Source organism: Dreissena polymorpha, chromosome 1 (assembly GCF_020536995.1).
Source record: "Dreissena polymorpha isolate Duluth1 chromosome 1, UMN_Dpol_1.0, whole genome shotgun sequence".
Taxonomy (NCBI): Eukaryota; Metazoa; Mollusca; class Bivalvia; order Myida; family Dreissenidae; genus Dreissena; species Dreissena polymorpha.
The window spans coordinates 156229101-156244261 of record NC_068355.1 but is presented as its reverse complement, the minus strand read 5'-3'; the positions used below and the strand labels follow the sequence as shown (position 1 = coordinate 156244261).

At 32.1% G+C, this 15161-nt stretch overlaps 1 protein-coding gene across 1 annotated transcript in view; it reads right to left on the bottom strand.

Moving 5' to 3' along the window:
• Positions 1-8567: 8567 nt before the first annotated feature.
• LOC127857454 (uncharacterized protein C12orf56-like) overlaps positions 8568-15161 on the bottom strand; it is a 45485-nt gene continuing 38891 nt past the window's right edge. The window contains exon 13 of the mRNA XM_052393852.1: positions 8568-14343. Coding sequence (XP_052249812.1) covers positions 14205-14343 — 139 coding nt within the window. The 3' untranslated portion in view covers positions 8568-14204. The remainder of the gene's footprint in view (positions 14344-15161) is intronic.

Here is a 15161-nt window from a genome sequence, read left to right as displayed (position 1 = left end):
GTTTTCCGACGTTGCATTTCGTCGAGTAAGAGGAAATGCAATAATTTAAAAATAAAACTTGTTCAAAGTCTTTTGCAAACATGATAAATTGTTAGACTGTAAGAATTCTGAAAGAATTGTTCTTGACAATTATTTCATAAATATTTGTTTCTGGTCTAACATTTTAATTTCACGGAGGATGTTTCTATTGCTTCGGGTTAAAATTGTGCATACGGCTATGATGTTTGGATTGCAATTTTGATCTTTCCTCATTGAAAAGATGAGGTCACCATTCAAGGTTAGGTTCTTCCTTTAACTCTAAATGCAAACAATTATTTCAATATTAATTTGGACTGTGTTTCTCATGATGTCCGAATCAGGTATTATGTATAATGAGTACAGTATGTCTTTAGCCGAAAACTACGAGCGCATAAACACAATAATGTCTTTCTCATATCATACTGGATTTCTTACTGAAATCTACACAGGGCGCGAACTATTGACGTAGATGTTATATTTGATGATAGTTGCGATCAATTTCCAGTGAATTAATTTGTTGTTACTGAAGCCGATTAATGGCTGTCATTCTTAGATATTTCACCGATAATTTCCTACACAGATTGAAGTCTCACTCTGAGAAATTAAGATGTTACAGACCAGAAACAACACAGTTTTATGATAATCATCTAAAGTTATGTAAGTGCCCTCGATTGTCAGGTAATATATACAAAGCAAACACGATTTGTCACAATCTTTGATGTTAAACTGTGACCCTAACATTTCACAGAAAACTATGGAAGTTACACATCGTCGTGTAGTTGGAATTAAAACCTGAAGAAAAATCTAATTAACCAAATAATCTAACAGCTGAAGATCCGAAACTTACATTATTTCATAAATTTGATATCGAACAGCGGCATTGTCCTTTATTCAGCAACTTTCGACGATTACCCGACATAGTGTCTTGTGATCTGGTATGATAATCCGAAGTGAAATAAAACAAATAACCACAGGCATGGTTTAATTACAAAGCTAAATCAAAAATATGACAATAACATATTACTAAAAAAATTCAACGAGGTAACAGTCTCTGTTCATGGGGAAAAACTATCTGAAGTTGAATTGATTCCTCTTTGGAAAGCTGCAGTAAAGGAGCCAGGGATTTTGTTTTTTGATTTGGGAAAGGGTCTGGCCTTCCATGTTAGGGAAACAATTATTGAAACAATTAAGAAAGGGGGAACATTCAAAATTAAAGATTGAAATTTCGGAAAAATTGCATCATTAAAAAAATTCGCGTTAGGGAATGGGCATTTCTCTTAGGGGAACTGCAGAGCATTATACAGGCAACAAAATCCGGACGGACTTGTTCAACTACCCACGAATGCACTAGGAACAACTATTTGACCTCCACGTGAAGCAGTTTCGGTAAACATTCAGCGCGTAAATGAAAAGGGTATGCTGTATACAGTTGATGCCTAGATTTATCTGTCTGCTGTAATACACGAGTGTACAAAGATTTAACCAACCGACAACTATGCATCCCGTAGACAATGTCTCGTTGGCTATTAAAACGAATGTTTGAAATGGATGAACATTAACACATGTGATCCGATATTGGCAGAATGGTCTTTAATTAAAATAACGATTAAATGGTGAATATGTGCTCTTATTTGTGACGAGTTTCTTTTTAACTCCAGGCTACAATATGCATGTCAAATGATGCCGTATCAAATTTACATTTTTCGCATTTTCAGCGTACAGTAGTCATTTTAATTTTTATGAAGTGTTGGAATACGCTTAAAGTAATGCGCACAAAATGAAAATATATGTTTGATTTGAAGCCTTTAAAAAGACCAGTACTGACGTTACAATTCGCATATAGATATAGTCACCGCTGACTTAATTTTCCGACCAACAACTACTATGGCAAGCGGTTCGACGCATAATCCCAAGAAACTAGGTTTCTCATGAGAACACACTTTTTTGTAGAATCGCGTATAAAGAAACACTTTAACCTTTTATATAAAACGTTGTGGCCATGCAGATTCAGCCCCATACAAACAGTTTTGCGCCATATGTAAATACATGTTTTCGTGCTGTTTGCTGAATTGTCGGGATATTCGTCGACATGCAAAAATTAGAACAGTTCATTTAGAATGAGTATGATTGAAAATTTCGAGGATTATCTTAAATAATAAACACAATCTTACCTTAAGTTCCTTTATTCCTTTCTGTAGGTATTTTTAGACTCTAGTCGTTTATTAGAAAGTGATTATTTCATTGACGTCGTATTACACAGTTTCATACTTAAATATTCCAAAAATATATGTTCACATTCACGTGAGTGTTATTGTGAGAATAGGGTAACACAACAAATTATCGGCTCTGTTATCAACTAAAGCTTTTCATTCTGTCGACAACGCTAGACTGAATTATACCAATTCATAAGTAGGTTCGAGATCCATTTGCGTGGTTTACATTCATCATGCATTCGTATACATGTAGTTTAATTGACTCGAAAAAAAACACGGTTCATTTTAATAAAGCTATTCAAACCAAAACCAATCTGTTACAAAAGCGGAAATATGTGTGTTGGTTTGAATAGATTTATTATAATGAGCCTACAAACAAATAATTTGATATAAATGTATGCTCATTTTTTCTATGTTAATACTTTGTTGTGATGTGTCTGATGTAATTTATTTTGAAAGATTGATTTTTGAAAGATTGCTTTTTGATATTTGTATAATATTTTGCATATTTTGTTTTATCATAATCATCATCATCATCGTAATAATCATCGTCGTCGTCGTCGTCGTCGTCGCCCACGTCGTCGGAATTGATTAGGAAGTTATCATAACATTTAACTGTATAGTTCTTTTTTTCCTTGTATGTTCGTTTGCATGTTTCAAACTATATACTTATGTTATGTTACTGAAAACCACATTGTAAAAAAAGAAATTATTTCTTAATGTGAATTCTTCATGAAATAAAGTTATTGTTATATTATTATTATCATTATTATTATTATTATTATTATTATTATTATTATTATTATTATTATTATTATTATTATTATATACTTTATAAAAAAAGTCTCTGAATAGTTTTACAAATTCTATTTTATTTTTCTTCTGATTTGAAACAACTATGACACAATTTCTGTTTATAACAACAAGTCTAAAGTATTCGTTTAAACCTAGCCGCAAGTGTGTTTTGTGCGTGATTTCACGCATCTTATATACTCATAAATTGAAAGGCATGTACGCAAGCGTGACCCGTATACTGCGTCGTAATTTAACATATTAAATGACTAGTTGATTTGTTTATACACTCAATACTCATGCCTGTGGTCTAATTAAGACGAAATGCATCACACTTACCTAATGGCGACTACTAAACATAGTAAGCATGTTAAGTATGTTTAGGAAATATAATTTTTACATGAAAATCTGTTTTATGATTAACGATGAACAACTCACTCATAGTGATCTGACTATACAATATTGTGTACAGTATAATAAATATATTGTATTGTATGCCTGGTATGTGTCCTTAAAATAAAATCACTAATACTGTAGAAGTTCATATTGACGTCAAGATATGTGATGTAAACATATGTGCTCATGTTATGTATACATGTATATTATTTTTTTACTGGTAAACAAACATTTTGTTGTGTTACGTTCAATCTGTGATGATGTGTGCCATTAAATATGTAGTGCTAATTGCTATAATTTTGTTTTAGATAAAAGTCATGTTTTTGAACCTCTACATATGAAATGAGAAAATTTTGTTTTCTATCTACACTTATGCTAAGATTAATAATATATTAACTATAAATATATTGTTGATAACAAATAGCATGTATATGCAATTCCATAACAACTGAAAACGTTATTAATTTTGTCTAATTAATTGTATCAATCATTGCATAAAATATAATTGTTTAATAAAGAAATGTCTTGCAGTATCGATGCACAACAAACATTGTATCATGACCAGTTATTAATTTTAGTTTCAAGTTTGTAGCTCAGCGATATTTCTTCCCCAATTGGGAAAAGTACCTGTACCATACCAATTGGAAAACAAGGGCTGTTTGTAAAACATGCATGGGCTGTCAGTTGTTGTGGCAGCCATTGTGTGAATACGTTTTGTCACTGTGACCTTGACCTTTGACCTAGTGATCTGAAAAGCAATAGGGGTCATCTGCGAGTCATGATCAATGTACACAATGAAGTTTCATGATCCTAGGTCTAGGCATTCTTGAGTTACCATCCGGAAACCATTTAAGTGGTTCGAGTCACCGTAAACTTGACCTTTGACTTAGTGACCAGACAATCAATAGGGGTTATCTGCGAGTCATGATCAATGTACCTATGAAGTTTCATGATCCTAGGCGTAAGCGTTCTTGAGTTATCATCCGGAAACCATTTTACTGGTTCGAGTCACCGTGACCTTGACCTTTGACCTAGTGACCTGAAAAGCAATAGGGGTCATATGTGAATCATGATCAATGTACCTATGAAGTTTCATGATCCTAGGCGTAAGCGTTCTTGAGTTATCATCCGGAAACCATTTTACTGGTTCGAGTCACCGTGACCTTTGACCTAGTGACCTGAAAAGCAATAGGGGTCATATGTGAATCATGATCAATGTACCTATGAAGTTTCATGATCCTAGGCGTAAGCGTTCTTGAGTTATCATCCGGAAACCATTTTACTGGTTCGAGTCACCGTGACCTTGACCTTTGACATAGTGACCTGAAAATCAATAGGGGTCATCTGCAAGTCATGATCAATATACCTATGAAGTTTCATGATCCTAGGCGTAAGCGTTCTTGAGTTATCATCCGGAAACCATTTTACTGGTTCGAGTCACCGTGACCTTGACCTTTGACCTAGTGACCTGAAAAGCAATAGCGGTCATCTGCAAGTCATGATCAATGTACCTATGAAGTTTCATGATCCTAGGCGTAAGCGTTCTTGAGTTATCATCCGGAAACTATTTTACTGGTTTGAGTCACTGTGACCTTGACCTTTGACCTAGTAACCTGAAAATCTATAGGGGTCATCTGCGAGTCATGATCAATGTACCTATGAAGTTTCATGAGTTATCATCCGGAAACCATCTGGTGGACGGACCGACCGACCGACCGACATGTGCTAAACAATATACCCCCTCGTCTTCGAAGGGTGGGGGGGGGACATAAAATAGCGCGGAAAACCATGAAATTGGGAAAATTCGCGTCGTGAAATCTTCCAATTGGGAATTATGTGTTTTAATTGCTTGGTATCAATAGCACAAATCAACTAAAATATTGATTTACATTCATTTTGGTTTGACATGTTAAGTGTCAGTGCTCATTTTATTTGTTAACTTGCAGATAATGCACTTTTGGAAAAAATGGACGAAATTTTCCTTCCCTTTGGGGTTTTTTCAAACGTTAATTGGGACTTTATAAAGAAGGGAAAAAATCGCTGTAGCTATAAAACCTGTTCAATTTCTGAATACACACCTATTTAAAGAAAATGTGCATACATTTTTTTATAAACATGTTTATTATGTTTCATATCTGTCTAGAGCAATGTTTTTATTTTGCTGTTATGTTTTTGTCTTAAATACTTTAAAATTGTAATAAATTTGAAAAAATAACATTCCAGTTTCCATGGCAACCATGAGTTTTCATGATTTATAATACTACAATTAATTCTGTATTTTGTAATCAATTATGTTCATCGACATAAGAGAGTAATGGAGTTATTATCAACACAAACTGATCAGCCTTACATGTAGTGATACCTATTGAATTAAAACGTCATTTCATTCAAAACGGCGCTATTTGGCATTTATGACATGAAACACAAATATGACATAACTTCGTCGTTTTTAGATATTGGATGCTCAACTTTAATTTGATTGTGCTCAAATCAGATTTTGATTTGTCAGATGTAGCTCTTTCATAATATATGCCAGATGGGTCAACATTTCGTTCCCAGACACATACATAATTTCAAAAATTACCTTATTTATACATAATTATGTAGTGTTAAATGATGTTCAATAGAAGTCATTACGTGACAACGCGCTTGTGATCCAGATGTGAAATGAGTGTCATAACGGAACATCGTACTATGTGGTCGTGCCAACCCGCAATTGAAAGTTCTTCTCAACATCAACAACGATCTTAAAGGGGCCTTTTCAAGTTTTGGCTAATTGACAAAATAAAAAAAGGTTTCAGATCTGCAAATTTTCGTTGAAGTTATGACATTTGTGAGAAAACAGTAGCATGTATAGTCTTCCGCGCCGCGAAATCTTTCTCAACGTGACCAAAATAACGCACTTCTTTGAAAAACGTCAAGTATACCTCCGGAAACTATTTCTCCGCGCGGATTGCCTTCAATCCTCGATTTTTGAGTGATTTGGGGAACGGTAGTGGTCTGCATACCGATTTTCAAAACACCACTATTAACCTTAGTTTTTTTTGCGAACAACTAAAAATCGTTCAATTTTTATTCATCGTTTTCTTTTTAACCAAACTGTTTCTTGTGCTTCTTACAAGATGTGATAAATTGTTGTTGTTTTTACTACCAAATTGTTTACATTTTTGACATAGTGTTTTTAAACAACTGGAACAATTTTCAGACTCGCCTTGCAATAATATTTCCAATTCAAACAACAATAAAACCTGTTAAAATTACAAACCTTTCATAATCACAAACAAATAACTGACTGCAAACTGTAGGCTTAAACATTTCAAGTTGGAATCTATCTTTCAACTTGTAATCTATCTTATGAATGGTGTCCATCTGACATCAAGACAAAGGTCTTTGATGGGAGTGCCCAGTTAATTGACGCCAAATTTCCAGGGCTATTTACGAAGGCATCAATCAACACTATTGTACTGCAATAATCCAAGCACAGGTATTAATGAGTTTTATAGAGAGTATAAGTTAATGAAAGGTCAAATAAGATTTATGTGTAATGTTGTATTTCTGCAAAAATAAAGATAACAATCTGAAGTAATGACACTAATTAATTTGAGTAATGCAATAATTATAATTAGATATTTGGGTTGTTAAATTGTTAATGTTTATGAATTCGTTATCAATATCATCATCACCATCATCATTGTGCATCAACATCATCATTACAACTAGAGAGTTAACATGGTCTTAATATAGGCATATTAAGAAAACTGCCGCTCCCCTGGCGGCTATGTTTTTCAACGAACTGTAACCATTTTCGAACTTAGCCTAGCTTTCATTAGAACAAATCTTTAGACAGTCCAATAAAGTTCAATAAAGATCGGACTATACATGTGACTTCTAGATTGCTAACAAGGTTTTACTATAGCCATATAAGGAAAATTGCCCCGCCCTCTGGCGGCCATGTTTTTCAACGGACCGGAACCATTTTCAAACCCAGCCTAGCTATAATAAGAACAAATGTTCTGACCAAGTTTCATGAAGATTGAACTATAAATGTGACTCCTAGAGTGTTAACAAGGTTTTACTATAGCCCTATTAGAAAAACTGCCCCGCCCCTAGCGACCATATTTTGCAACAGACTGGAACCATTTTCAAACTCAACTGAGCTACCATTGAGACAAATGTTATGACTAAATTTCATGAAGATTGGACAATAAATGTGACTTCTTAAGTGTTAACAAGGTTTCACTATAGCCATATAAGCAAAACTGCACCGCCACCTGGCGGCCATGTTTTTCAACGATCCTGAACCATTTTAGAACTCTGCCGATATATCATTAGAACAAATGTTGTGACCAAGTTTCATTAAAAATGGGTAAAAAATAAGACTTCTCGAGTGTGAACAAGGCATATAAGGAAAACTGCTCTGCCCCCTGGCCGCCATGTTTTTCACCTGCCCGGAACCATTTTTGAACTCAGCTGAGATATTATTGGGACAAATGTTCTGACAAAGTTTCATGAAGATTGGACTATAAATGTGACTTCTACTAGTTCTAGAGTGTAAACAAGGTTTTACAATAGCCATATAAGCAAAACTGCTTGCCCCCTGGCGGCCATGTTTTTTAACTGACCGGAACAATTTTCGAACTGAAATATTATTGGGACAAATTTACTGACAAAGTTCCATAAAGATTGGACAATAAATGTGACTTCTAGAGTGTAAACAAGCTTTTTCTTTAATTTGACCTCAAGTGACCCAGTTTCGAAATCGACCAAGATATCGTTGGGACAAATCTTCTAACCAAGTTTCATGAAGATCAAACAATAAATGTGGCCTCTAGAGTGTTAACAAGGCAAAATGTTGTCAAAAGACAACAGACAACTCACAACGGACAAAAGGTGATCACAAGAGCTCACCATGATCACGTTGTGCTCAGGTGAGCTAAAAACAGTTTCTAAGCTCTGAAATATATTTCACACACGAATTGCATGAATAAAATGAGTACATTGCCAGATAATATTAGAATTGCATTTTCGCGTTCAGTTCATTTATCTTCTAATGATTTAAGAATAAGGCGCAAATGAGGGAAACTACGAAGGCATAAGATAAACAACTCATGTTCGAAATAAATTTCCTAAACCTATGACAAACACTGATTTCTTTAAGACAACGCTTTATTTGGAAAAAAAGTGCAAAATTGAGGAAAGGCAAAAATACAAAATCTTCCCAGACTCTTTGGAACCACCTAAGTGTGTAGTACATATATGTACTTCTCTGAACGATCATATGTTAACAAAGATTAAGTTTGTAAATAACTTAATCAAACTAAACATCACAAAAACATATATACGCTTCATCACATATTAAAATAATAATATACAGACGACAGTTCAATTGTAAATTGTATCACATACTTTTTATAAATAAAGCTATTTATATGGACATGTTAACTAATTTTACTATATAATCTTAAGATGCCATATAGATATATTAAAAGTGGGGTCCACAATTAGTTTAATTTGTGTACCATTCAATATTTAATGTCAAGCATTAGAGAAAAATAAAATATATAATTTATTTGTTTAATTAAAGAAATTAATTTTGTATCTTATAACTTGTTGCTTCTCTGGAATAACATAATTAAGAATGACCATTAAAAAAGGTATAAATATTGAGACGCCTTTAAACAAAAAAGGATTTGTGATGTTATAAATAATTATTGTATTTTCTCTGCTATATTCTAAGTTCCTACAAATTACAGAGTCATATCTAAATACAATGTATGAGTGCATCATGCGAAATGGGTCTTATGCCTAATGCCATATTCAGCCAGCATAATTATACATCTTTAGACCAGCGTGAGCACTAGTACAGTCCAATCAAGAGCTGCCCTGTCTGCTAAGTTAATCAAGGTGTCTCGGTCTCATAAGTTGACAGAGCAGCTACTGATCAGACTGCATGTGTACGCAGGCTGGTATAAGGCTACGCTTGCCATAAATGGCATAAGACCAATTGTTGCCTGACACAGCTCATATGTGACTATTGAACCACAAGTTGGTCTGCTGTAATGGAATGTTAACACTACAGCTTTTAAAAATTCATTATCAGTCGTTTTTTATCTAAAATAGAAATAATGACACCACATTGTGACATAAGTGCAGTATTTTGACCAAACACCAATGTGATGTGTTATAAATCACACGTTTGAGAATGAACATTAATTTTGACATAAATAATAAAGAAAAAAGCCAATAACTTCTTTTAAATTCATGTTGTACATAAAAGTACAAAATACTTTCAACAAGAATTTAAATATAATTATTCAGCAAAAAATCACTTCAGCATATCTTGTTTTTTATTAAAGCAATTTAATTAAACAAGGCACTTAAGTTAATAGGTAACTCAAAACATGATTAACATAAATGAATGTAACTCCACAGAAAATTATTTTAAGTACAACATGTAATGGTGCTACACAAAATTATAATAAGAACTTGACATAATATCCTACTTGATGACCTTATGCAACTGGTAATCATGACTGCCATAGTGGTATATAACACAATTTTAGTGTTGAATATACGTGTATATCTAATGACACAAGATGATTGAGTCTAAAGGATGTTTTTCAACATTAAGTTCAGTTAACCAGTTGCATAATTAATTTCCGCTATATCTTTACAGTAACAGTCAGATAACATAATTTGTAAGAGAACATAAATTTTACCTTATAAAAATATATATTTCAATGTAAATTTTCTATTGTATTTAAACAATAATAAAATCTTTAAACAGGCAACAAAATTTTATAAAAATGTCATGGCTTAAAAATGCACATATAATAATATGGATAAAACTTAAGTATATCAGCAAAAAAATCAACAAAATTGGATCTTTACTTGGATAATCCATGTGTTCTATTGTTAATGTATTATGTACAAAATATGTTCACATTAAAACAGCTGATCATTTGAATGCTGATCAACATGCTATTTGAAATTGTATAAGGATTAAAATGGATCGCAAAATTATATAAACTGATACGATTCATAGTTTAACAGAAAGTTATCAATTATAAAAGGTAAGGAAGAACAACATGAGCAGTTGGTTTACATGATGTGAATTCAATGTTTTTAAATACTTATAAATAAAACTTTTTTATGAATATATTTTATGAGAAGTAAAAAAGTTTTTAAAAATAAACCAACAATAAAATAAAAATAAAATATAATTCAACATTTAAACAAATAAAATATTCAAAACAATAAAAATACAAGAGGCATATTACTAAGAGGACGGAACATTTAAATGAGACAAAATGTGCAATTGTATAAACATCAGTTTTAACTGATTCAATCAACCACTTGAACAACTCGTAATCTCGTTAGTAAAGTAACATAAAAATGAAATAGATTTGCACATACCAAGTTATAATGGATTTAGCATGCTAATGTATACAGATGAATGATTATTACTGAAGTTGTATGATGGCTGACAAGAAATTTGAATTTAGAATGAACATGGTATGTATTTAGTTAATAAAATGATAACTGATGTTAGTTTAGACATTTTATTTTAGCTTGAATGCATTAAAAACTTTAGACTTCTACAAGCACTCCAGGCCCTGTCTTTAAAAAAAAAGCAGTTTGTGGGCTGATTTTAAATGATATTGAAAATGGTCATATGTAGGTAATGATTATTCTAAAAAAATAATGTTATCTAAATAATGGCTTCAAACGCTGTAAACTGAAGAAAAAAAAATTACCAGTGTTAATCCAACCTGATTATAAGACAATAAAATTCACAGTTGGATTTTCAATTTGCTTAATTTCAGATTATGGAATAACACAGTCCACAAAGCTACAGTGTTTATGCCGAAATCAGGTGCAATATTGCATGATAGACAGCTCCTATTATACTTAGTTGCAGATATTTTGAATTCACAAAATAAATGTGATGTTTGTTGATTATATAACATAATTGAGGCAATGATGCATTTCAACCGTATACATTTTACAAAATCGAAAACTTATAGCTGTACTCAATACATAACTTATCAGCTATCATTGGAAGAAAAAACAAATGCTGAAAATGACAAATGCCCAAATAACTTGATACAATAAACATTTCTGCTTTGAACAAGAAAAGAACAGTGCATAATGAAAAGAGTCATGGTCTTTATACTTGTCTTTATTGTATTGAATGTCTATGATTTTATGAAGATTCATTAAAATCGTTATAATATGCAGAGTTATGCTTTGCACAATTAACAGACCATACAAAAAAAAGAAAAGTACCATAAGTCCAAAAATACTGATAAGAAATATGTGATTGTTGTACCCTGCTCTTCCAAATAATGTCCTCGATCAATCTACCAGGTTTCATTTAAATACCATGAATACTAAGCAGTTATTCACCACCCTAAAATGATTTAAGGGCAATAACTCTGTAAATCCTAAAGAGAGTAGTGGTTCTTGTACTCTGTAATTCCCCTTACACCACTCTATCATTATACAAAAATAAATTGAAATCCCCCTATGTGCAGAACATGCATTACAAACTGACGTAAAGAAGGATACAAGGAAGAACAGATGATGCAATTACTATATGCCTCCAAGGAAAAATAACCATATTTCCAAACTAAGGACTAATTCAAAATATTTATTAAAAAAACTACGATTAACTAAGCACACTTTGTAGCTGAGGTTTCATTTGCATGAGTAAACCCTATTAAAAATGATATACATGTAAATAGAGGGGCCAGCACATGACTTTCATTTGCTATCTTTTCACATTAGAGTTCTCTCCCCTGGGCATACTCTTTGAAACTAGAACAGCAATTCCTACATTGTATGTAAATATAAAATTATTTTCATAAAAGCATTCATTACATTATTTTTTACAACGATTATATAAGAGTTCAATCATTCCCAGCACTGCTTGGAATATATTATTTGAATTTTATATTTCATTCTATGGGTATGACAACAAATGCTCAACAATTGCAAAATGTATGCATGATCATTGTGAATTTATTGCTTAATAATATATATCACAATGTTTAAAACCAATTGCAAACTTGAAACTTGAACAAATGTTAAAAAATATCTCTTTTTTTTTACAAATTCAGTTTCAAATTTACCAGATTGATATAAGTCCTATAGAAAAGGTGTTTAAGTTCATAATGTATACACATTACAAAGGCAAAGATTTCAATTAAAGTAACATAAATACTCAAAATCAACGAATATCATGCAACATATGTCGTAAACAATTAAGTAAAGCCATTAAAAAACAGTGTATCTTAAAGCGATAGCCAAAAATTTCAATGCTAAAGTAGATGTGGTAATGTTTCATAGATTTAATGGGATACAAAATGCTCATTTTTATTTTTTTGCAACAATATATTCCATGTTAATCTTCCACCACGATATCCAAATTTTTGCGAGCAAAGGATAGACTGGCTTTGGTTACCGTCAGAAGAACGATGTATTCATAAGAACTACATTGTGCTTCCGAAGCTGCCCAAAGCCATTTTCGTGTTCTTTTGTAAATTTTCTGATATGTAGCCAGAAATTCACATGGAATATATTGTGACACAAAAAAGTCAAAGGCAACATTTTTGTATCACATTACATGTGTTTTTCCAGAAAACATCTAGCATTGAAATTTTGGCTATTGCTATAAGAAACATTATTTTTTATGGGTCTATTTTATTTTTTGAAATATTGTACAAAATATTTTTTTATTTTAAGCTTATATGGTCTTTTCAATGTCACAAGTATTTTTGTTAAACACATTGTATACTGAAGCTCAAGTTTCGAATTCATAGCACAAAAAAATAACATTGAATTGGAATATAAGAAAATAATAAATACAAAAATAAAGTTTGATCACATACATGTTTATAATATCAATACACAAGTCATGATCTATTTGTATGTTAAATGAAACACTATTCTACATGATGTTGGACAGTGTTAGAGCACTTTTTAAAGGCATTTGTTTCAACCTGACAATTATGTTCATACGTGATAAGGGATGAGAATGCTCGAAAGACATGGAAAGTATTTGATCATTTAAAAAAATTAATTCATAAAACAATACATCCATAACCCCTGTACCTTTATTATATATGGAAATAGTATAATTACTATATGCTGAAGAACAAAAATATTCAAATGTTGATCTTGTTCTTTCTATTAAAACCTACTGATACATTTTTTGCAGTTAAAATAGGACACCTATTTCACACTTAGGTATCAGATAATATCAAAACATAGTAAAAGCAGAGAGCAAATTTATCATTTTATAAAATGTATAATGGTTATCTTTTATCTTTATCTTTTATCTTAGTTTTGTTACCACACAAAATCAAATAAACTAGTACTTTCTTTTTTAGTGAACATCAAGAGTAAACGTGTAGGAAAGTTCTTGCTTACATAGTGACTGATTTCATGAGTAAAAACAATTTGGTATGAACATGAAAAATAACTAACTAAAATACTATCACATGAAATACATCCCTTAATTAGAAAAATAAATAACTAAAATACTATCACCTGAAATACCTTCCTTAACTAATTCATGTGAATTGTTTGCCTTAATTGTTTCATGTGCATTATCTCCCTTAATAATATTGTTTAAACTGTCTCCCTTAATAATTATATGTACATTGTCTCCCCTATAAAATTTCATGTGAACTATATCCCTTAATAATGTCATGTGAAACGCCTCTCTTAATAATTTCATGTGAAACGCCTCCCTTAATAATTTCATTTAAATTTCCGCCCTCAGATCTTGGCTTGCTTTGCAGTCTGTGGAGATGGCAGCACCTTTTTAACGACTTCTTCGACAATCCCGACGAGCATGTGGTAGAGAGGATACGTCTGGGGCACTTTCCGCATCACTAGATGGACCTGAACAAAGTACCTGTAACACGCAAGCAGTCAATTTACTTCCATGGTGCTTGCTGACTTTCCTTTACATTAAAGGAGATGATAATAACACTACCCAATAACAGTGCTGAAAGAAGCCCAAGCCTGAACACAGCATATTGAATTTTTTTATTTTAATTGCTAAATTTTTGTAAGATCATTTTTAATTAAGAAGGTTTAGGCATTGTATAAATAATTGTGTATTGGCCCATCAAAAACCTTTGTCCTTTGTACCTTTGTATGTTTTAAATTGCATTCTCTTGCAACAGAACTCCAAATTGGTAATTGGCAGATAAACAATGTTTGTGCAAACACTACTTTAAAAGTAAATATTTGTCACAATAGTAAATATCATTGGTAATTAGCTTTTAATGGAAAACTATCATTCATAGAACTTATCCCAGTAGTGACTTAGCCCCCGCAGCAGCATAAAGTAACATGTTATATTAGCAAGTTGTTACAAAATGTGTACCCTTGGGCTCAGCAAGTTTTCACCACAGAAGCACGTTATGAACAGTTTGCAGATAACCACAATAAAATGTTACATCCCAAATATTAAATCCTTGGTCCTTGTGGTTCAAAAGAAAAATATTTTAATGTTTTTTTTGTTATGCAAGTCTATCTAAATTTTTCGCAAACCTTGGTGTGGCCAGTAATGTTTTAAAGGTCATGATTTGATGAAAAACACTCTACCATGGTACATACCAAATAAAATATGTAAGGATGATCTAGTTTCAAAGAAGCACATTATTGCTACTGAAGTCTTTAAAAACAATAATAATTGTACAGATATTATAAGTTGGAAAAGGGGCA